General features: G+C 43.2%; 1 protein-coding gene across 1 annotated transcript; it reads left to right on the top strand.

The window, feature by feature from the left end:
- The first annotated feature begins 13,235 nt into the window (after positions 1-13,235).
- Positions 13,236-22,337, top strand: RAB33B (RAB33B, member RAS oncogene family). Its single transcript, XM_074588929.1, has 2 exons — positions 13,236-13,666; positions 19,431-22,337. The coding sequence occupies exons 1-2, from the start codon at positions 13,415-13,417 to the stop codon at positions 19,872-19,874; spliced, it is 696 nt and encodes a 231-aa protein (XP_074445030.1). The 5' UTR covers positions 13,236-13,414; the 3' UTR covers positions 19,875-22,337.
- Positions 22,338-24,658: the final 2,321 nt, after the last annotated feature.

Genomic DNA, 24,658 nt, shown 5'->3' with positions numbered 1-24,658 from the left:
CTGGTGATGACATGTGCCACGGATATCTTTCCTTGGGCAGGGGGGGAAGAAAAAGTTCAAACAACAGATTTTCCCTAGATAGAGACTGTAGATGGTGCGAATGCACACTGCATGAAGCAATGCCAGAGTCAGAAGTGGACTTAAATTGTAAGTAACTGAAAGTAGTTCTTTGCCCCAAGAGGACAGATAGGTGAGGTGCCCACTTCATCCATTTGGAGACCAGAGCATTCAGACATGTGGTATGTGTGAACAAACAGGCAAAATAGTCTCAAAAAGGTCTATTCAGTAACTCATTTCTTTGCATCTAAAATGCCTTAAAAGCCTCTATATTCTACAGTTACGGTTTTTGTCAGTAGAGGTCTTAATACTTCCATGTTCATAGAGGAGGAGTCATGTTCTGATGTGTGGTGTGTCAGCCAGAATACAGAATGAACTTTGTTGCTCAGTTTTTCTCCTAGGGCAGGGAGAAAATTCCAAGTTTCCCAGGGAGCTTTCTAGGGCTAGATGAGGTATGTATAATTAACCCTCTAAATCTTCCTTTAGTGTTTGCTTTGGTTTGTTTTTCCAGGTCTGGAGGTGCTCCAGCTGTACGGTTGACCCTGGAAGCTGGTGCGGCACCTTACTCTTCAGGCAGACTGAATTAGCATTGTCTTCGTGGAAGGGAAACACTGATGAGAGTAGGGCAAGATCAGGCCTGAGGAACGAGAGGTGCAAGTACAATTTCAGTACCACACGAGCAAGTTCAAATAAGAAAATGTACTATCTTCGTCTAATGTGATGCTTTTGAGGGTTCGAGCAATGGTGCTGTCATTCCTGCAGTGCTCGCATCCCGTGCACCGCAGTTGGGCTTTGAATGTGTGCCACTAATGCTAACAAAACCCCTCGATAGCATAATCCAGCTCGATGTACCAGAATTAAAGTGATTTTGTTTCTCCCTTTTCATGATTGCTTTAAATGTTTTTGTAAGTGTTCTGTACTGGGTAGCTGGCCAACTTTGGAATCTTTCCCCCGTCTTTCCCCCTAAGAAAGTTTGCTCCAAAAATGCAGTTGGTACCTAAGCTCGAACTAGGCGTAAGTAAGAGTTACACTTCTCTGATAACATGCTGCTTTGGGATTCTGTGGAGGAAAATGATGCAAATGTAATATAATCAGACAGTCATATCAGTAAGGGACCAAGCAGTCTATCAGCTCATTAATGAAAGTTAAAAGTTCCATATGTAGGAAGATGGTTGCTAAGCTTGGGGAAAGACTCTTGCTTCCAGGAGCATTACGGTCGTGAGCTGTTCTTGGATGTTGTAAGGAGCAAAGGGCATACACTTTTACAAAACTCATGGTCATGTTATCGTGATTATATTTCCTAGAAATCAAAGCTGTGGTCCACCGACACCACTTTTAATGCCTGTTTCGGGCAGAGATTCTTCTTCCCAAGAGCCTACAGCCAGCAGTGGGAAGGGCAAGGAGCAATTGATAGAGCAGCTCGGCGAAAGGAGACTGAAGTGAGTTACAAGGAGGTGGCATAATAGAAATTCCATTTTAGATTAAGTATAAAATAGCTTTTTTTTATTAATAGAAAGATTACTGAAGCTGTAAATACTATAAATGCAGTCTTCCCACGCCAAGGAAGCTGTAAACGTGTATTACTTTTAGAGTGGTACAAGCAAATAGTAGTACGTTCACAAAGATTCTAGCTTTGTATGTTGGTCTTCAAGTAAATTGTGGCAGAAAACTCGGAGGACAAAGATTGTCCAGTTTACATGGGACCATATCAAAGGGTTTGTAAGAATATTGCGAGAGAAATATTACTAGAAAATCCAAAGCATCTTAGAATAGCTTTCCTAAGATGTTTGTTGTTTTAATTGAAAATGTTACATCTGCTCACTGTTCGTAACAAAAGACAAAAAGTACTTTTACTAAATATTTCTGCCTGGCACTGCCCATTCAATATCTACCTCTACTAGTCCTAGTCTAGTTCAGCTACTGCATAATTTTAGCCATTTAGCATATAACATATGAAAAAAAATAAAAGTGTCATTTACCTGGTTGGTGAACAAATGTGTGATGATGGGTAACGTTTAGTTTTAAACTGTAATGCAATAAACCACAAACTTAGTGAAAGTCCTGTTGGTTCAGTGCAGCAGCATATTTATTGCTTCATTGCTGATCCGTTCAAGAGAAAAAAAACAATTACGAACTCCACCAATTTACTTGCAATTGTACTGGGATTTGCTTTCCCTTCCAGCCTTCCTAACCGGTTAACAATGTTGTACTGTGTTTTTACGCTCTTCTCTGGTGGTAGCAAATATCAAAACTGGCAGGAAGTCAATCAATGAATAAAAATGCTGAGTTTTGTTTGTAAACGAGTGCCAGTGTTTCCTTGCAGGGTTCAGCATCCTCCTTAGGTGCCTACCAGCTTTGTAATAAATGATCCCTTGATTAGTTCCCTTAATTCCCCATCGTCTCCTCCTGCGCTGGCGGGTTGTAAATTGGGATGCGGGTCTCACAAAGGGGAAGAAGATCAGTAGGGTGAGGCTGTGTCTCCCTTTGGAGTCGGGCTGGAGAAGAACCCCCTTGGCAGGGAGCTGCCTCTCCTACCCTACACACTAATTGTATGGATGTGTAAGATCCTGTGCTCTTTCAGCCTGTTTCATCCAATATGGGGATTTGGGAAATGCTCTTACTGAAGGATTGAAGAAAAGGGCTTAGAGAGGCAAACTGATTGAAGAAGCATTTCCTATTTTCCTCAGATCTGGGTTGGGGGCGGGGGGCGGAAATAATAAATCTCAGTAGCTTTCTCTTCCCTGCCCGTAAGCCCACAAGGCTTTCCTGACCCAGCAGCCCCTGATGGCTTGTGGTTTTAATCAGTCAGCAGACAAAATAACATGGTAGTGCTAACAAACTGGAGCAAAAGTAACTAGCCAGCAGCTGGCAGAGCACAATAATCACCTGTAGGGTCTTGTGAACTTGGCAGTTAAAGATTACCTGGAAAAAATTGTTTGTTAGGTACTGTGCATAATGAATAACAGCTGTGATTAACACTGGCTAGAGTGAGCACAAAGGGCTCCAGCGAGTTGCAGGGTCTCTATTTCATTATAAATGCCTGGGGAGGAGAGGAAGACACTGGAGTGATTACAGCAATATCCTCATCTTCACCCCTTTGGATGGGGAAGGGGAGCTTGTTCCAGTAGGGGTCGCTTTGCACAAATCATACCCTACTGAAAAATAGCATCCCCCCAAAAAAACAACCCACCCCTTCCTCAACAATGTCCTCAGTAATTTCATTTTTCTCTTGTGGGAGGGGAGGGGCATTCACACTGGGTAACTGCCTGCCTTGAACTTTTCATGCTTTCAGACTTCACCCTTCCATTTCTGGGAACAGCGCCTCATGATTGTCTCCAAGAGGACTTAAAACGCAGAGGATTTATGAGGAGCCAAGGTAGTCTGGCAGTTCATACATTATTTTATCTCCATAAATCCATCGGGACTGACTTTTCATCAGTACCTCTCCATTCCATCAGGTATGAAGGATCTTTCTACCTGGTCATTACGTTTCTGGAAATTGTTCTGAAGGTCCCACGTGCAGCAGCAGCAAGACAACAGCTCTCTGCGGTCACTCTGTCCCTCAAAACGCTGCAGGGATGCACGCTAATCGCCTAGCGAGCCCCCTCCCTGCAGCTGTCAAACCCCACCAGGTGCTACTGGAGGACAATTAATACTGGAGGGGAATTAATGCTGTCCTAAAAACAAACAAACAAAACCCAACTGGTCGACGCATTGTACAGTTGGGAAAGCAGTGTCAGGGTTCTGCACTCTTGATTTTAATTTTTTTTTTTTAAAGTATGTAAGAAAGTGATCTCATTTGGATTGCATGGTTTCTGTATCGCCTAAACTGTTGTGAAGCAGAGGAAGGAGGAATCCCGCTTGGCCCACGGCTTGGCTGTGCTGTAGATGAAGCAGTCAATGGGACTCCAAAGCTGGACCCAGCTGCGGCTAATGGGATGTGTAAATGCCCTTTATTTAGGGGAAAGCCAAGGTAAAGATGGAGCTGTTCAGTGGTTCATGCAGTCAGACTGGCACTTCCATGGCAAATCGTGGGTTTGTGAGGGCTTTTTCAGCACCTTGCAGCGTTTGGCATTTTCTCCTCAACTTCTCAAACCCAAGAGCCATCGCTCCATTCATCGCTCCACAGGGATCAGCCCCCGACGGCAGGAACAGCTCTCTTTCACTGGATGGACTTTGTACAATTTTATCACAGAAATATAAAACTTTAAACCAAAAACGCTTTTATTAATTGTCTGCTAATTTTGCTTGCTGTTGTCTGCTTCATCTAGAAGCATATTTATAAAGTTTTTGGAAAATGTTGGCTTCTGGCTGTTTACATGATGCGCTTCAAGCATATTTTTTTTTCTCATAGGAATCGCCAAATGTTCATAATTCTGCATCTCACTTCACTTGCGATAATAATAAACGTCTTGGTGAAATGTAACTGGAAGGTATTTTTTTATGGGTTTGAGCTGGGAAAATAATCATTGCTTTATTGCGGAGTAAACTTGTTTGTGCTTTGGAATTCCTGTTTTGTCCTCCGATGAGCATCTTTCCACCACGTGTCCTTTACCTTCTGTTTAATTTTGCCGGCCCCTGGTGCTGAAGGCTGGTTTCTCCCTTCAACTACATTTCTAAATTGTTTGGCAAAACTGGGATGAGATGTTTTTATGCTGCCATGCGTTACGTAGAGTGGCATCACGGGCTGTCCTGTGAGCCACCTCCCCTACCTGACATCCTCCCCCTGCAACAGTTCAAACGCCGGGGGCCTCACCCCTACCCTATCGCCTCTCTCCCCAATTCCCTGACGCTCAGAACTAAAATGCAGAAAGCAGATAAAGAAAACACAATTTTTAGCTCCTGTTGCTCCAGGCAAACAAATTCCCCCTTTTTCGTGCAGTCATTTTGCTTCGCTTTTTCCCCCTGACCAGGTGACCCCGAAGCATTTTCAAACTAGGTGAGCTGGAATCGCCGCACAAGGCAACACGTGTGGGTAAGGGAACATCTCCACCAGCAGAGAGCACAAAAGGATGGGAGGCGCTGGTTTTCAGACAAAAATATGAACAACTTGAGAGCGTACCAAATCTTCTGGCTTGGTTGCATTGGAAAGGACAACTGAGAGTGAAGCCATCCTGCCGTTAGTTATTGCCAGGTACACAAAATGCATGCGTACTACCTGAATAATGTATGGTGACCTAAATTTACCCTTAGGTAAAACTCTGAAAGAGAAGGGGATGGAGGAAAAACCTTGTGCCACAGATAGGTTAAAACCGAGGGAGCAAAGTGACCTGAGCGCAGGACTGCGAGTCCCACGTCTGGAGGCACGGGCTGTTGCTGAATGTTAAGAAAGGGCAAAAGAAAGACTGATGCCACTGGAATAAATACAAATAGGAACTCTGAATAGAGTAAGAAATTTAAAGATGTGATTGCAGAAGGGACATCTTAGCAAACAACCGTGAAAACACAGCTTTTTCCTCATTCCTATGTTAACAATGTTATCAGATGCATGGGCTCCATCTGTTTGGGGTTGGGTTTTTTTGCCTTTTCTAGATACGTTATAAATTATTCTTCCTGGTGAGATCATAGTATTTTCAATAGCACAAATACATTATAGTGTTTGCTTTCTAATATCCTTTCATGCGGAGCCCTCTTTAAGAAGCAGATTTGTGCAGCTGACACCTTGAAGACTGCTGTTCCTTCAGAGGAGATGTCCTTGGAGCAGTACCTCAGCCCAGCCGTGGAACCACGGAACGGATAAAGAACCAGGTTAGTCATCGCGGCCCGTCGGGTCTTTCCAGCCTCTGCACGGAAACCAACGACCGATGCAAGGCACAATGTTTTGGGGGTTTCTGGGGGGAAAGACGGAGCAGGGAAGAGGGAAAGGGAGCAGAGAAAGGGTTTGCTATTGATAAAGGTAACGTTGATTTTATTAAGAGTCCCTAATCTTATTCTTGCTGAAAACAAAACTGACGTTGCTGATGCAAGTGGGATTTTACCAAAAGGGACTGAAGGAAGGACAGGTCCCAGTTTTGTTCATAGGCGGCATTTTTTATTCAATGTTTTAAATAAAATGGGAGTAGGACTATGCAACAGTAGAACTATGCAATAGGATAACAAATGAGAGCCTGGGAAAAGAAGGAGGCAAGCTTATTCTTGCAGAAATGAGTAACAGAACCACGCTCTGATATCATACTATTTGAAGAAAAACCCGTTGCCAGAAAATAAAACGCACAATATATCCTCATATCAAAGTCCTGGGGCTCAAGGGCTTCAACCTGGAGCTCGCACATGCGGGCAACTGGTTGGCAGAGCACAGTACAACTGGATTTGTTTGGAGCCCGGGAATGATTTATCGGAGGCCATGGTGCAGACAGGTAAATATAGAAGCTTCGTGACATTTGATGAGCCTTTCTGCAGTGCTGCTTCGGGACAGGCAGAAAGCCCTTGAGCACGGCGTGTACAGTTGCAGACAGAGAGAAAGCGGGAACGCGGCTTTTGGTTTAGCACACACTTGGCGGATCACAACGCTTCAGAAGAGCTTTGCTGGTGCTGTCTGCACCCCTGCTGTCAAGATGCTCCCCGTTAGGTTTTCTGAGTCAGCCCAACGAGACAGCGGGGATGCCCGGCATCGGAGCAGGGAGGCGTAGGCAGCGTTGGAACACGTTTGGGGCGTGCAGAGAGCCCGCATTTCAGTGATAACCTTTTGACACGGAAGGGATTCAGTTATCACCTAGACAGGTCAAATGGCTCATTATTTCAGGCGCTGTCATCCAAGAGCTGCACGACGTTACATTTTCGTACAGACCCGAATGGCCAAGCAGCATTCCAAGCACTGGAGACACAATCCCGCAGCCATTCCGGATCCTGTGAGCAGGGCTGTCAAGTGAGTGCTCCTGTTAAACCATCACTCATAAAGCTGCAGGTGCTGCCTTTAGCACTAAAGGTCCAGTTTTTCGCTGCCCGTGTTTGGCAGGGGATTCTCACAGCAGGGGATGAAAGGTTTCTCTCAGGCAAAGACTGATGTCATGTCCGGTGGATGAGGCTTATTATTGTCACCCAGACAACCTAAAACATACACTGATCTGAACATTAAAGCCCCAGTCTCTCCCCAGGCACGCAATGCGAATAAAATCCAAGCACAAGACAGAAACGGTGAAAGTTTTATTCTTTTTAATTTCCTTAAAGCTTTTAGTTTTATAGTTTTGACAAGAACACGGGCATGGAAGTGAACGAGGAGGTCACATTCCAGTAACTGGCAGTAAAAGCAGCTGTGTCAAAACTTTATTTCAATGCAAAGATAGATGAGACATTTGGATTTGTGATTTCAACAGGGTATGTTAACACTTGCTTTTTCAGTCTGCTTTAAGGACCTGACATACGGGGGCCTTAAATCCTATCTCCTAAAAAGCTGTCCTTTTTTTGCTGCAAGATTTCTGCCGTCTGTATTTTATCATAAAGGAACACGTCAATGGGAGGTCAAACTCCTGTTAGACTTGCAGAGCCAGGTCTTGCAATGGCAGAGCTTTTCCTCGCAAAACCACCGGACTTTTCCCCACAAGAATGGAGGATGAGAGGCCTCGCACAGAAGGACAAAGCCCCCAGAGGAATTCAGCAGTCAGAGGTACAGTATCTCTGCAGACACATTAAAAGCATTCTTAATCTGCCTGGCAGTAAACTACCAGGATCAAAAGGACACACTTAGAAACTTTTTTGATCCCTCCAGAGCATAACAAGCAACATGAGGCAGTCTTAGACTTACACTTTTTTCCTAATTTGTTCCTTAACTTAAAACACGGTAGACATAATTTTTAGGTCTCGAACAGTTTGCATTTTCATGGGTCTGACAAGTTAAAATATGTCTTCAAGGGAAGACAGAAATAACTATTCTTGAAATGCTGAGCAAGTCCAGAGACTTGCAACTATTTTCAGAATCCCCTTCCTTAGAAACTTCTACATCTGCTAAACAAAAATAACTGTGAACTTCGGCTCTCGTACATTCATTCACTGAATACATCTGAATAGCATTTTAAAAGCACTTGTCCTTGTACAAGAAGAAAAACGAAAGCTTTTTCAAATGCTTGAAAAAGCAAGAAGTATTTTCATTTATTCTGTTACTATAAATAAATTCAACTAGATTTGCTAGTCTCCAAATATATGAGAAAGGAACATCCAGAAATAGCCCGTGCTGGATGAAATGTAATGATCTAATCGACACCTTTATCCCTATATATATATCTCTCAGAAATTATGACATTTCCAGGACTGCACTCAAGTAGCTCATATAGAAGTGACTTAAGCCCACGAGATTCTCCTGAGATTGTCCCACATGGGAGTTACTGCGTTAGCCATAATTTTTTAACCCATCCCTAATTAAGAAGATCTGGCCTTGTAGCCTACACGGCTGAGGACCTCCAAAGCACTGGATCATCCTCCTTCTTTTTATAGAGAACGTGCAAAGAAATGCCGTCCCTCCAACTTTCTGTGGCCACATCCCTGTGTTTGCCAGAGCGAGGAGCCCTTTGGTTGTTGGGGATTTCCAGGAGCGCTGTTCCACCCGCTGCATCCGCCTCACCATGGCCCTAGTGAGGGAGAAACGGGAGAGCCATTGGGAAGATGTTAACTGACCTTCGTCCCGTAGCATCGAAAAACATCTCTCAAAATTTGGGAAAGTGCTGTTCTGGCTCGTATTTGGAAAACACTGTGACCTAGCACGTTTTATTCAGGACTGGCTTTCTCTGCTGAAAAAGGGCAACCAAGTGGCATGAAATATCCTGAGGCAGAAAAACACAGTGAGAACAGACTATCTCCGTTACTGTGGATCAGAGCTGCCCAGGCATCAGTTATGGGACAGCAATTTGGACGCTTCACCTTGCTGTAGAATTAAATAACAGGGCTTTCCTGATGATTGTATTATTATTTTTTTTTAACTTCAGAATAACTCCTGCGCACTTGTTGCTCTAAGAAAAGGTCTTTCACAGGGAGACGCAGCCGTAACAGAAGATGCATAAATCCCATTCAAATACTCGTGTGAATGTTCCCTACAAAGAAAGATGGAAAGAAATTTTACCAAGTACTAATAACTTTCACTGTTTATTGACTTTTCACTCCTCTTTGGAGTTCAGTGTCACGAGAGTTCATTTTTTTTTTTTAACCCTTAAAAAGCAAGAGTGCTCTTGCTCTTGTTCAGTGTACTTCTGACTTAACCATAGTGAGAATTTCTGCGTAAGAGCTGCAGGGATGGATCTAAAAATCCTTCAAGCTATTAAGTGTATTTGTAACCTGCTGTTAATGTAGGCACTGCAAAATAATAATAGTTCAAAAAGACAACTCTATAATGTTGTGATAGACTTCAAGTCCAAAAGATGCTTTAAAATGAAATAGATTGTCTACTTTACAGAGCCACAGCTGCTGGTAGAGCACTTTAAATCAGTTAGAGGACCAACTTTAAAATAAGTTTTAAGATGATTTTTAATTTACAGGTGAAGTGTATCAGGAATATTTGTCCTTCTGCAAAGGCAGACTTTCAATGGAGCAGTTTTGATGCAACTTCTGTTTGTGACATCCCTCCCCATGGATCAGCAGAAGTCGTGAGGGTGTAAAAACAGGCCCTCTCCTCCCCCTGTTCTTGCACTCTTCCCTTAAGCTTCCTCTTCCCACAGCTGGCAGCGAGAGCAGACTTAACTGCATTTTTGCTCCAGCCAAGCCAGAACAGTTATACTTGTCACGCCAAAACAGCACTGCATCAGTTCTGCATGGGCTCACACACGCAAAATTCAGCAGGCCACAAACTTAAAACAGCTGTTTACATGAATCTCTTCATCCGTAACGTAGCTTCGCGCTGCTCAGGCTATAGCTGATGCAAACACAGCTTGTCCTCACAGTGACCGACTGCCAGGTGGACTGAATGCCGTGTACCGAAGGCCCTTGGGCTGGAGAACAGGGACAGCTTTACTGGAGAAAGGCGGAGCGGGTGGGATGGGGAAGTCGCCTCGTGTCAAACCACTGATTTCTTCCTGATGTGTTAAGGCTGATCAGGAAGTCTCATGACTGCAGTAACAGGGAAGTTCAAAAAGGGCAGCTAAAACTCCCACGTGTGCTTTTGTCAGCTCAAGCTAAGGCAAGCCACTGCAAGAGGAGCAGGCAAATACCGGGTACCAGCAAGAAACCTTAAGCGAATGAGTAGTTTCATTAACCGCACTCAGGGTTTTGTTTTTACCCCTGGAAGAACTGTGCATTCTTTTCACTAAGGCGTATTTTTTAAGTAAAGCGTATTTGACTTTCTGTACCCAGAAACCCTGAGCGAAGTCTTGATGTATTGTCCACACCTGGGACAATATTTAAACTCTTAGAAGGTATTTACTTCAAGTCCGTTCTTTCAGGGGCCAGCAGTGTTCCAGAGCACCCCGGGGAAGGTGGTTCCACCTGTCTTACACCTAACAAAACAGAAACCGGGGTGGCTGTTGACAGTATTGAGACGCAAATTCACGGGCAAGGTGTCAGTGTAAAATTAGCGGAGCATAAAAATAGAATGACTAAGAATGCCTTTGGCCACTAGATGGCGGATAGATTCTGCCGTTTAAAAGAGTTTTAGCTGTTGAACTAGAAGATGTTAAGGGCTGCTGAAGGGCTCAGATCTACTTATAACTCACTTTGGCCCTCTTGGCACAACCGAGATCAAACGCAGTTAAATGAGCTGTTGGCAGACCCTGCCAAACAGCTGTTTAAACTCTCCTTTTAGCACGCCAGCCAGAGCCCAAACCAGAGCACCCCCCACGACAAGTCAGATTTCTCTACTTCTTTAACCATTAGGCGACAGAGATAGCCTTGCTTGGGCTCCCTCCCCTCTGCCAAACGCATTTTACATTCTGGCTGCAAAAAGGAGCGATTCTGTAAAAGGGACAGTAAGAACTCAAGGGTGGCACAACCTCCTCCCCTCCCTTTCATCTCACTTCCACACCGCAACAAAATTATTCCTCCTCTTTGACAGAATAAATTATTTGGCAGCATAAATGAAGGCATCTTGTCTCAGAAGAGGGCCGCAGGGTGGAGGCGCTTCTCTGCAATCGTCCACGAGGTTGGTCCAAGGGAGGGGGAAAGGGGAATAACAAGAACTAAGTTACAAACACCCTCTGGAGTGCCGAAGTTGACTGCACTAAGCAGTTCCTTTCTCAGCACACCAGGTTTCCATACAGTCTCATTTGTTACTTTTTTTACATTACACTGAGATGAGCACCGTAAATAAAGTTGCTCCGAACTCAGGGCGTTATTTTTTTTTAAACTCTAGCCTAATGTTTTTATATCTGAGCAATGGCAGGCTGCTCAAAGCACTGTCCTTCAACCGCACGACAGTTGCTCCACAGGGAGCAACGATCCAAGGATCATTTATTTGTGCAGGCAGAAGTCCCGAGTGGTGGGAAGCGTGTGTAACAGCATGGAGAGGAGGTCTCCAGTGGCTATTATTAGGTATGTGATCCAAACCATAGGAATCCTGTCTCGGCTATCACTTCGCAGGCCAGTGAGACACCCTTAGGGTAACAGTTCTCTTAATTATCGCAATCTACATTTGCTTGTCAGTGTAGGTGTCACGGTTTGAAGAACCCACAGCAATTTATTGTTGTTCAGACAATTATTCTCTCACCCGATGACCCCTCCCCACCCGGGAAGGGGAATCGGGGGAAAAAACAAGGAAACCCAAGGGTTGAAATATAAACAGATTTAATAGAATAAGACTAAATAATTAACATTAATAATACTAAAGAACCAATATCGATCCTGATACCAATATAAAATACACAAGGATTATACTCAGGCCATTCTGTCATAGGAAGCCGTGCACTCCCAGCAGGGGACAGCAAATGTCGGACGCTGCGAGCACCGTGGCTTCAGGAGGAAGGGAAGTGCTCAGGGGTCCGGCTGCGGGGCAAGGAGTTCTCAGGATCACAGCCATCGAGGGAGAGAACTCCTCAGCAAACTTTCTAATTTATATTGAATGTAACGTGCATGGTATGAAATAATCCTGTTGGACAGCTTGGGTCAAGTGCCCACATCTCGCTCCTCCTCATCCCCACACGTGGCAAGCCTGGAAACACTGAGACCTCGAAACCCACATACCACAGCTAGCTATGAAGTATTTTCACAAATTCAGACACTAGAATCTTATAAAAATGCATTTTCCCCAGGCACTAGAAGAGACTTTACTGAAATTACTGAAAGAGAAATTAATCCTGTGTCGCTCAAATCAGGACAGTAGGGGTTAAACTCTTGAAAAAATTTTTGCTGGTGGACATTGCTTGAACTTGATGTCTACATCCCACCTCTCTCCCAGGCTGATGCCCTTGGTGAGTTTATTAACAGATTCTTAGGGCAATGCCGTACTTCCTCTCTTATTGTGAGATACGTCCATCGCTTTTGGTCCCAGTGTCTCTGTCACAGGGACGAACATACTGTAAATGACAGCAGGAATCAGAATCCTCTAGCTTGGAAGGGACCTTTAAGATCATCGAGTCCAACCATTAACAAAACACCACCAGAAACACCACTAAACCACGTCCCTCAGCACCGCGTCTACCCGTCTTTTAAATACCTCCAGGGATGGCAATTCCACCACTTCCCTGGGCAGCCTGTTCCAATGCTTGATAACCCTTTCGGTGAAGAAACTTTCCCCAATATCCAATCTAAACCTCCCCTGGCACAACTTGAGGCCATTTCCTCTTGTCCCATCGCCTGTTACTTGGGAGAAGAGACCGACCCTCACCTCTCTACACCCTCCTTTCAAGTAGTTGTGGAGAGTGATAGTCTCCCCTCAGCCTCCTTCTCTCCAGGCTAAACACCCACAGCTCCCTCAGCCGCCCCTTGTAAGACTTGTTCTCCAGATCCCTCACCAGCTTCGTTGCCCTTTCTGGACCCGCTCCAGCACCTCAACGTCTGCCTTGTCGTGAGGGGCCCAAAACTGGACACGGTATTCAAGGTGCGGGAGGGCAGGCCCAGACCCGCTTCCCACCTTGCTGCCCCACGGCCCAACCGCCCCCTGCCGCCTCAGCAGACCGCCCGCGCCCTCGGGCCACACCGGCTGCCCTACAGCATCCCCTGAGGGCTCGAGCCGCCGCCACACGACCGGGGAAGCGTCCGCTGCTCCCCCCCCCCTTCACCTTCCCGCCCCGCCGCCAGATCTCGCGAGATCTCCCCGCCCTGCCCCTTCCCCAGCGGGAGCCGGGCCGGGGGCGCCCGTGACGTGTCGCGGCGCTACCGGCAGCGCGCGCCGCCGGCGGCCGTTAGTCCCCGCGGCGGCCGTTAACGGACGCGGGAGGGCGGGAGGAGCAGGAGAGCGGGGCGGCCGCGTCTCCCCCGTCTCCCGGAGGCTGTCCGCCCGGCAGCGATGATGGCGGCGGCGGCCGACCTGGAGTCCTCGCTGGAGCTGAGCCTGACGGGCAGCGGGGCGCTCCCCCCCGGCGGGCTGCCCCCCGCCCGCTCCCGCATCTTCAAGATCATCGTCATCGGGGACTCCAACGTGGGGAAGACGTGCCTCACCTACCGCTTCTGCGCCGGCCGCTTCCCGCAGCGCACCGAGGCCACCATCGGCGTGGACTTCCGCGAGCGCGCCGTCACCATCGACGGCGAGCGCATCAAGGTACAGCCGTGGCCCGGCGGGGCCTTCCCCGTCCCCGCGCGACGCCGCCGGCCTCGGGAGCGCTGCCCGCCGCGGCCTTGGTTCTGGCCCCGCTTTGGGCCTTGCCCGGCCGCCGGGCCCCGACCCAGCTGCTGACAGGAGGGAGCAGCCCGCGGTGGCCCATGGCTGTAAGGCAGCAGCGGGGAGACCAGGCGGAGCGGGTGCTGACAGGCTGGGGAGCCTCTGCCAGCCCCTGAACCACAGAATGGTTTGGGTTGGAAGGGACCTTAAAGATCATGTACTTCCAACCCCCTGCCATGGGCAGGGACACCTTCCACTAGACCAGGCTGCTCAAAGCCCCATCCAGCCTGGCCTTGAACACCTTCAGGGATGGGGCATCCACTTCTGGGCAGCCTGTTCCAGTTACCTCCAAAGGCCTGGGCAGCCAGCAGGGCTCTGTGGGGTTGGCGTGAGGACTGGACATCCCAGCCTTCCCTGCTGCCATGTGGCTGGCAGCTGTGGTGCTGCACCGTGGGGTTCATGTCACACCTCCGTACCCCAGAAGTTCAATGCGGTTGCGTCGCATAGCCGTTGGCCTCAGCTATAGCAAGTTCTGCAACTTTGTTTAAAACAATTTTGCCTTGCTCCTGTTGGAAATGTAATTAATATGTAGGTTTCTATGATGATGAAAAGTTTCTGCCACAGGCCAAACCTTTGCACAGCTTTTGGCAGGTGTTAATAATTTCTCCTTAAAAATGGACTTCTAGGTAGATCTCTTACTTACCAGTATTTTAGTGTTGGCTGTGCCTGCTTTTAGCAGCTTGTTGCCTCCCAGACATTCTGCTTCTCTTGTGTTTACCAAGAATCACACTTAATTGGCTTAACCTTCAAGTCCCCAAGGCTATGCAGATGCCACTGTTTTGCTTTAAAAATGTCCCATTAAGAAACTGAACATTTTTCAGGAGTGAACTGCAGTATCAGTGATAGCAATGTGGTACAACTTCTAATTCTCTTTTTTAAGGATTCTGTTAAGATTGTTGTATGTTTAGGCAAATGTGGCACAGAACTGGACAGTGACAGGTTGGATACCTAGCTCACATTTAATCGTTGGTTTTTACTTTGATTGTAGGTTTAGCTAAAGCCTAGTCTTACAAAACTAAATTCAGTGAAAAAATGGATCGGAGGAAAAACTGCTCCTTTGCCTTCTTTGCACTGTAATGCAGATTTTAAAAGTATGTGAAATATACCTAGTCTGCCTGGTAGATACATAAAAGCTGGTGGTGATCCTAATGGTCATTTGCAGATTAGACTACTAGCTGCTTACAAATGCAGTTTGTTTACTAGGAGTAACGTGGTTACTACATCTACTTCTGTACAACATTGCTTCTGTATTACAGTTTGTTTCTATGAGCAAAGTTTAATAATGTGTAGAAAAAGGGAGTAACAATAGTCTTGGAATTGTACTTTTGTGTTTATTATCACCAAACTTTTTAATTACAGTTTACAGTCGTGTAGCTGAAAGCTGTAGTTTTTCATTGCTTACTTTCTGATTAAAGAAATTGCAGAGGGCATGTAAATACATTTGTTTTCCTTCTTTTGTGTTTTTTTCACCTCATATATTTCTTTTAACTAAGAAAGAAAAATGAGTCAGAGTCTTTGTTACTGTTTTTCTTTATAAAACCACTGAATAGCACTTATTTGGCTGATAGCTGAGATTCTGTACTCCCTGGTCTGTTGCTGTCCATGACGGAGTAGAGAATCTCCTGAGGGATATCTTCTTTCACTACCGTATTACTGACTGACATTTTCACCAGCTCTGGATTATGCCTTTGTTGGAGGGAAGTGAAGAAGAATATAGCCTAATCCACAGTTCTTGAGATGCTTCACATAAGTTATTGTGCCATTTTGTTACGTATGTTGTGGTAGGTTGTTTTGCTGTGTTCTTGAGAGTATTACCTGTTGAATATGCCAGTCCAGGTTGAGGGAGGTGGAGAATGAAAGGAGGCTCTTTTGAGAGACATTGTTTTCTGGGAAGTTCTGTTTCAGCCTTAAAAGGAATAAACTTCATCGTTATGGCCAGCCAGGTCTCTAGCTCTTAGGGGGATGCTGTGTGTGATCAAGTATGCACCAATTTTTGGTTTTTGCCATCTTCTCTCATTCATCTTTCCTGTTCTTGCTTGTAGCAGTGACCTCCAGCAATGCCTGTTGAGCCAGGAGAGACGCTCAGATGAACTGAATTACTGCTGTTCTTGCTGTGCCCTAAAGGGTTTGCTGAGGAGAGGAATTTTTCTTGCATTGAAGATTATAAAATAGTGTTTTCTGTTTCTCTCTTCTCCCTTCCCCCAGCCAGCTGGATGGTCATTCTTGTGCTGCTGCAGTACCGAGTATTTCCCTCGCAGCTGGAAAAATGCTGTGTCATTGGCAGGAACACAAGCACGGTTCTTCTCGCCGGGGGTCTTCCACACAGGAATTGTGTAGAATTCCAAGACACAGGGATGAGTGTATTCCTCTGTAGCTTGTACAGTAGGCTAACAGCTTCGTATGAAGCACTGATGCCTAGATGTGATGAATAAATTAAAATTTTCAACAACTTAGTTTTTTGCATTCTAAATTCTCTTCTTCCTAAATTGATCTAAGCGCTGAAAATCGAAGAAAACAATGATGTCACTCCTTACTGACCTACATTGAAAGAGCAAAGTCTGCAAATGAAATTCAAAGAAGAAAGTCCAAACATCATGTTCTGCACCTCTGAGCTTTCCAAGTTTTTTTTCCCACATCTTGTAAAAGGAGACGTAGTTTACCATTTTATCTCTATTAAAGGCCAGTTATGTTTTTACTGTGGTGTTATAAACCATGCATGCTAAGGGAGTCCTTGTTTAGAAAACAGCCTTTCTGGATACACAAAAAGGAGTCAGAAGGTGGGAGGTGATAGCTGAGTGGATATATTTAAGTATGATTTGTCTTCCTAGGGAGTGTGACAAAGTGATTCTGTCCACAGTTTTATTAGCTGAATTATGCTGTTAAACCAAATTTTCAAATCACACATTTTAAAGGGCTATTATAAAAAATGTACTCCCTTGAAGATGGATGGTATTGAACTAATAATGAAACAGTAATCTTAAAGTTAATTCATCAATGCACATCCGTTAATGTGAACGTGTTTTTCAGTAGAGCAAATATTTTTGGGGGGCCAGAAATGGAATGGTCTCCTCAAGTTCACCTGGAAAGAGGAAAAAACCAAACTTCTAAAGTGTGAAATTTATAATCTTGGGGAAGGATTTGCCTCTCAGTGCAAATGATTCCATGCCAAGAATATTAACATTTTTAATTGAGATAATGCCCTTCAAGCTTCAAAGTTGCATGTAAATAAAACTTAGGAGGAACTGTAGTTTAAGCTTTAATTTAATTTCCCCTTCTCTACCCAAGGCTGGCAGATCTGTGCTTGAATGAAGCATGACTGATTTCTGTTCTCCAAATGAGGTGGGAGAGAAGGGTAAGCTCACAGCTGCCTGTGAAAATGAGGTCCCTCTTCAAATTATTTTGATATAGCATTTTCCAAGATGATATATAGTGATTCCTTAACATGATGTTGTCCAGACATAAGGATTACCTCAGTCTGTGCTTCTTTCTTCTCTCTTGAATTTGTCAAATTCCGAATTAACTACTGTTAAACTGCTGTTTTCTGTGATCAGAGGCTAGGCTGACTTGCCTTGCTTTTCTTAATAATCTTAAGGATCCTTTTAGAAGCAGTACATGGTCTGTGGATCAGAACCTGCAGATAACTAGACTACAGAAGCCAAGCTGTTCTGATGTTCTCGTGTAAATTCTCATTTCCCATGATCAAACCAGTAACTGCCATTTCCACCTGCTCCAATCTGAGTTTTTCTCAAGGATGGGTGACCAGGGCTGAACATAATATTGCAGAAAAAGTCACACCATCCTGAAACATCACTTGCTCTTTTTTTCCTTCACTATCACGCTAGTGATTCGTAATGTCCTGTGATTGACTTGGGTATCTGGATTGTCATCCGTTTTAATAACTTCCAAACTGATGAATCCTGCAGTTATCGGAAAAGTCTTTTATTATTAGTCACTGTTACCCAGACTTCGCATCTGCTTCTACTCAGTTTCACCCTCTTTCTACTGTTCTGTCTTTCAAAAAAAGGTTATGTGATACTGTAAGACTCTATCAGTGATGCATCTTACCTTCTTGCCTTCAGCGAATTTCCCTGGCACTTGGGTTTCCTTTTTTTAATATCAAAGTCACTGGTAAAGATGGTAAACAAGGCAACTTTCAAGACACTTGCAGTTTCTAAATAAGTTTTGGATCAAAGGAATGCAGAACTATGGTAATGGGAGAACAATTTCATCAAGGGAAGTTGCTGGCTCTACCTTTCATGAGAACAGATTGAATTTTAAATTTACCTTCATCATTTACAGAACATTTAATATTCTTTGAATGCTGAATCTGAAAAGAAACTCTCTTTCATTCCCAGGGAGGAAGCGTTTCTTTCTGACAATTCCTGCTCAAAAGTTAAAAGCTGCAGTACTAATCAAAGCGCCTCAGCCGTCAGGGATCAGCTGTACAGGACAGACAGGAAGCTAGGAATCAGCTTTGGCCCCAGAAATCGAATGGCGCCTTTCAGTGTTAACACCATCACTAAGGCACGTACGATAGAGCCACACGCTAGTTTATTTCTTACAGTGCACAGTGATTCTAGCATTGTGGGTGAATTGGGTCTCACTGCTGTATATTGCAGTCCCATGTCTCTTGGAGAGCAAGTTTGTTAAAATATTTCTGTGTCCAATAAATGCACAACGCGGTAGCGTATTCTATGCATCTGAGGACTCCAAGCTTCCATTATACCAGGATGACTGATGCATTTAAAATTTTTATTAGTTGTTGCTTAATTTTTGTTAGTTGTTGCTTATATCTGCTTGTGCTTCAAGGCTTGTTTTGTTTTGTTTTAATCTGAACCCGAGAAATTTGAAAGTGTTTCAGTTCTTCTGAATGTTTTTTTTTTTGTCCGTTAACACTGACTAGGCTTCCAACAAGTATGTTCAGTCTATTTGGGATAGAATGATGCATACCTGGAAACAATAGTAGCATGTTAAGCTAACAGAAGATTTATGCTGTTTTTTTTGATTTTTTTTCTTTTATGTATGCTTTGATACTAAAAACCACAGTGTAGTCCTAATTTAGGCATTAAAGTTAGAGGTTCATCATAGGAGGGTTTGATTCCAATAGATACACTGCAGAGAAAGATTTCTTTGTCCCATTTTTGTTGGCGGTGGTGGTGTTCATGCATGATTTGATTTCTTCCTACTTTTATATAGTACCACATTGGGCAGTTAACTTCATGCTGAGAACAAAACTTTGAGGAAGGTGACATTATTTATGGCAATAAAAGAAACATGTCAGCTGAGACTTGTGCTGTGAAATACATGTTGTTTTTTGAAATAAAAGTGGTATTGCCAAGACTATAGAATTTGATTTTGTAAAAATCTTACAAAATACATGCTCCAATAAATTTTCATAAATTAGTATTTGTGATCAAGTTGCATCATCATTTCTTCCTGGCTTCAGCTGTGAGCAGCTTTGAAAGCGGAAGTTTCTGAAATTGTGTAAAAGCAACAGTTTTCTTCAGCATAATCTTTTCAGTGTGATGAATTCAGAGGAGTGGATTTCTGTGATGGTGTGACTGCCATAGCTACAGCTGATTTACATTATTTTCCGACATGAGCAATAAACCAATTTTTTTTCTCATCATCTTTCCCTTTTCAGATCCAGCTATGGGATACGGCCGGCCAGGAGCGCTTCAGAAAGAGCATGGTGCAGCACTATTACAGGAATGTACATGCTGTTGTGTTTGTGTATGATATGACAAACATTGCCAGTTTTCACAGTCTGCCGTCATGGATAGAAGAATGCAAACAACACCTCCTTGCCAATGATATACCACGGATTCTTGTTGGGAATAAATGCGACCTGAGAAGTGCTATTCAGGTACCTACGGACTTGGCCCAGAAGTTTGCCGATAGTCATAGTATGCCATTATTTGAAACCTCTGCCAAAAACCCCAATGACAATGACCATGTGGAGGCCATATTTATGACACTGGCTCACAAGCTTAAAAGTCACAAGCCATTAATGCTTAGTCAACCCCCAGATCGCGATGAAATACGTATAAAGCCTGAACCAAAACCTGCCATGACCTGCTGGTGTTAAATCAGCTATCACCTTGTCCTGTTTGCAAATGCTTCAAAATTGTGATCTTGGCAAAGTTCTAGGTTTTGGTAGCAATTATAGCGAGTCTCTTTGGCACTTTAATGTGTTTTGGTTTGCTTTTTTTTTTTTCCTGGTGTAGATGTGCCCATCTCATGTTCTTGCACTTTGTAATTGTACTTTCTGAATTACTGAAGTTTCACTATAAACATACGGGAAAGTAAACTTTCAAGTGAGGTTTTGACAAAGCGGTTCTACTTGAGCTCTTGCTGCCTGAGATTGTTTTCATCAATTGTGATAAGGTTATAAATAGTAAGCACTTAACATTTTTGGTTGCTACTTGCATCGCAATAATGTAGGAGAAAAAGTGTTTTGTGGCAGCCAGATAGCTTGATTTTTGGGTCAGCAAGTGTGGAGGTTTTTGGTATATGAAGGAATATTTGGTGACTTCTAGCAAATTGCTAAGCAAGTACCTTTTTATTTTAAAAACAAAAACCAGGACTGTCACATAAAGCTTGGGCTGTGAGTGTAGGTGCAAACTGCTAGCTTTTGGCCTGTCATCCCACTGTAAACTTTGTCTGTTTCTTCATGGCAATGGTAAGAGAATTGACAAACTTGTCCCTACCTCTAGATAATTATTTGATACTTAAAACTTCATTAATTTTTCATAATTAGCATGTAAATCTAAACTATGCATTCCTTCTTATGGAAAGTACTGTAGCACAGGATTTGGGGTAAATTTGGGGCTCTTAACTGTCCATAACTTCTCTGACCTTACTAAAACTTCAATGAGGATTTATTTCTAAAGATGCTGTATTTGAGTTGAGTGTTCCAGGCTAAGTAAAAACACTTAAGTAAAATAAAAGATTGAGTGAAGTTGGCAAAAGTTTTCAGAAGATTTTAGTGATAATGAATGCTTTTCGGAATATCTTGAAAAAGCTTTTTACAACCAACTTGATAACATATTTTAGGGATGGAAGTGCTTAGGACAAAATGTTAGGGGTATGGGACTTCCTTAAAAAACGTCTGAACACAAAATAAACTAGACCTTGAAATATGGTGAAAATCTGCCAAGTGCATCATCTGTTAGAGATTTTTGAGCTAAAACCTGCTTGTGTAATGTCACGGCTGTATGTTGGGCATCCTTGGCATTGCTAATGTGAGTTAGTCATGTGTTGGGTCAGGTGAGGGAAATTATTCCTCTAGAACCATCTTCTGTGTTCTTGTAATTGCAGCCGTTTCATTTCAGTTCTGTCTGAAGGTCAAGTTTCATAATAAAAATGGTGCTAGGTTGCACGCAATGGCATAAAGCGAAATGTAAGCCATAGAATGCAATCTATGACTTCATTCGTATGCCATGTCAAACAGTGTTTTGTGATTTAGTTCTTAAAGGAATTGAAGTAAAAAGATTTTTTTTTTTATTTGCAATGTGTAGCGTGTGATGCTGACTGGAAACTAAATGGAAGGGCCAGTTCAGAAGTTGCCACCCTAGTGATCACATTAGAAACAAATTATTGAAACAAGATAAGTGATATTATTTAAACTATTACAATTAATAAGATGCAATTGTATTGCAAGTTTTACTGACAAAAGAAACATGCGTGGACTTTTTCTAGATTTAGAAAGAGCATTCAATTTGGTCTAAAAGGATTAAGATGTTTAAAAAGAATCTAAACAAAAGGTAATATTTTTTTCTTGTATAAAGCTGCTACAACTGTGACCGTCATTTTTCTTTAAGAAACATTTGTAAAAGGGAACTTTTGTATTCATTCTCAACCTTACACGACTAGAATTTGGTTTACAGGCCTTTCAGAAACAATCAGCTTTTTAACACTAGCGTCCTTAATGATTTTTTAAGAAAAGGATTGATCTTAAATTTATGTGTATACTATTGTAAATAAATATGGTTTACAGTCCTCTTGGACAATTTGTTTTTCACTCATGTCCTTAATCCTTTTTCTCAAAGGGATCCATCTTAACTATTTGTATAATAACTATGTCAGCAAATGTTTGTTTTGTTTTGTTTTGTTTTAATAAATAGAATGAAGAATTCCAAAGTCAGTCAGGTTGGGGGTTGAAGTAAGGAAATTACGTAGCTACAATGTTACTGTTAAATTTGATATCAGACATCTACAGATATGTTAAGCTTTATGTGAGTTATTCACAACCTGTAAATAAGGGCCCTCATGTCATTAAAATTGTGTGGAAACAATGTTTAAGTATGTAATTTCGTCTTCAGCACAAAGCATGTTTTAATGGTTCTGACATAAAGGTAATGTGGTCATTAACGCAGGATTCAGTATGCTTCAGTGGTAGTGTTCTGCCCACGAAATTGATGTCAAAAGTACTGAATACTTTGTATATGTATTTTCACTTTACCAAATTGTAAAGTTGGGTTATTTTGTATGTGTAGGGGGGAGGGCAAGACACAATCCCAGAAACCTAATAAACTGGCTTTGCCACAAACTTGTTATCACTTGTTTTCAATAATTATACTAAGAATGATGATATAATTTCTTATGGTAAAATCCATAAAAAAAGTCTAAGGGAGGAAAAAGAGTTTCTAGTTTCTGTATGTGTGGGTGGCAATTTTGTGAAAGGCTGTCACAATACTTGGACTACTGTCAGTGCTTTCTTGCGTTGGCTCTGAGTTGTTTTGAAGCATCTGAAGCACCCACCTGATGATTCAGAGGCACTTTCGGGATTTATTTCAGATTCCAGAAGAATGGGAAGTGATACAACGCTTATAATACTAGGAATTAACTGACCGTTGAATGTATGTCAAGACCCTAAAGGAGTCCTCTCCATTACTTTTCTCTTAGTCTCATCTCGTGTTCAGAAATTAAAAACTCTCAACTTCACATGCAGGTGGGACTTCTTTGTTATCTCAAAACACGTTATTGCAGGTTTCCATATATGTGAGTGTACACACGCCCAGAGCAAAGCTTCAATTCCAACTTAGCTGGCTTTTTGGTAAATACCACAGCCCTTTCCCCTCAAAGGAACTCTCAAATCGTTTGTGTTATATATATTGTTTGACTACTGTCCTATTTATGCTCCCCTTCTAGTACCACATTTAATAGTGTATTAAAAACAAAAAGGTAAAGCACCTTTTAGAGACGATTTACATCTTTAAATATGATTGTAGCCATTGCTGTTCACAAAGGCTGTTAATTCTACTTAATATTTAAAAGTATGCATTTATTGAATGTGTATACCTTGTGCGTTTGGACCCCGGGAATGACCAGAAGGGACCTTGGTAGACCACCAACAGCGTGATGCCATTGTGAGCCCTTGTCCCAGGTAGACACTAGATATTTCATCAAACTGCTTAGGAAGGAAGCGACTTTCAACTTAGGAAGGCAAGAGGCCGACATATGAACTTGATGTGTCCTGGTATTCATGCATATACTTGCTGCGCATGAGGCTTTTCCTGGTCTTATTTTTTATGTCTCAGTCTCATGTCTTCATCATGATGCTATAGCTAAGAAGCATCAAAACACACGGGCTTTTTATGTATACTGTAATCTCCCCAAAGCACAAAATTGTGCTCCAATAAAAAGGGTCTAAAGTACAGAGTCATTAAAGAATTGGAAAGATTAAATAGCTCCACCTTTTTAATTTTAAAAGACAGCTTTCCAAATGTAGTGAGAATAGATGAGGACCCCTAATGAAAGTGGTATCTTTCGCTTTAACCTTACTCCATCTCCAAAATATGGCTTAATGATCTAAAAATTAGTTAAGCTCTGACTTTGATGGACGGGAGTAGTTTGGGAGTCCATACAAGACTTAAGGCACCTTCATCTGTGACTCCCGGGGCTTTTTCCCACCTGAATCGGCAAAACTGGACAGCAGAAAAAGGCCATCAGTAATGGTTTTCCCTCAAACACTGACGATTTGCATAAAGACAGAACTGGTGGGTGTAAGCTTGCCTATGGCTTTGATGGCTCTTGGACCAAAAATGGATGGGTTTTGTCTTTGGGACATTTGATCATGCACTGGGAGGGAGGGGGGGGACAACTCCTCTATTTTGCAGTTGGTCACAGACTCTTGGTACCCGATTCCTCCTGTGGGACATGGCACAATTGCCATCTTTAAGTTGTCACCCTGCACTGACATTGTCCCTGACTCATCATCAGCTTTTAGAAATTCTTTGTAAGTCACAGGCCTTGTCCCCTCCCAGTGAACATTTTCGCTTCCACCAGAATATATAATTCTAATGGTCTTTTGTTGTGGTTTTTTCCAGAGTCCGGCTTTCAAGGCTATTGATGGTTTGTAACATCTTGATTCCCAGATAAAAACCAGAGCCACGTGTCATTTTAAAGTAAGGGTAATGTTACTTTTTAAATGGCAGTCTGCTTTTGTATGCAAATCAACAGAAATGTGACATGTAACCTTAAATTTAAAGTCGTAGATAACATCAGAAATTGACGTTATTCTAGGACTCAGAAGAAAAAGGATGTCTTGAGTTTGAGGGTTGGATTTTTTTGCCTCCGTTGCCTCTGGACGCCTGAAGGAGGCCTCTCATTTATCTGGCTGGCCATCCCAGTGACGTCCTGGGACTCACTGGGCCCTGTGCTGGGCTGACGCCTACTGAAGCACTTGCTGAAGGCAGCCCCTTGTGGCTCAGGAGGATATTTCCAGGGCCCAAAGGCGGGCGTGTAAAGCTGCTGGCCAGCCAGGGATGCTTGCTGAGGGGCGTAATCCTGCTCCTGTCATGGTTTGAGCGACACGGGAGTAATTTCTCATCTAATACTTGGAAAAACTACGCTTTTAGAAGACTCTAG

Source organism: Larus michahellis, chromosome 5 (genome assembly GCF_964199755.1).
Source record: "Larus michahellis chromosome 5, bLarMic1.1, whole genome shotgun sequence".
NCBI lineage: Eukaryota > Metazoa > Chordata > Aves > Charadriiformes > Laridae > Larus > Larus michahellis.
Note: the sequence above shows the minus strand (reverse complement) of the source record. Positions and strands in the feature narration are given on the sequence as shown.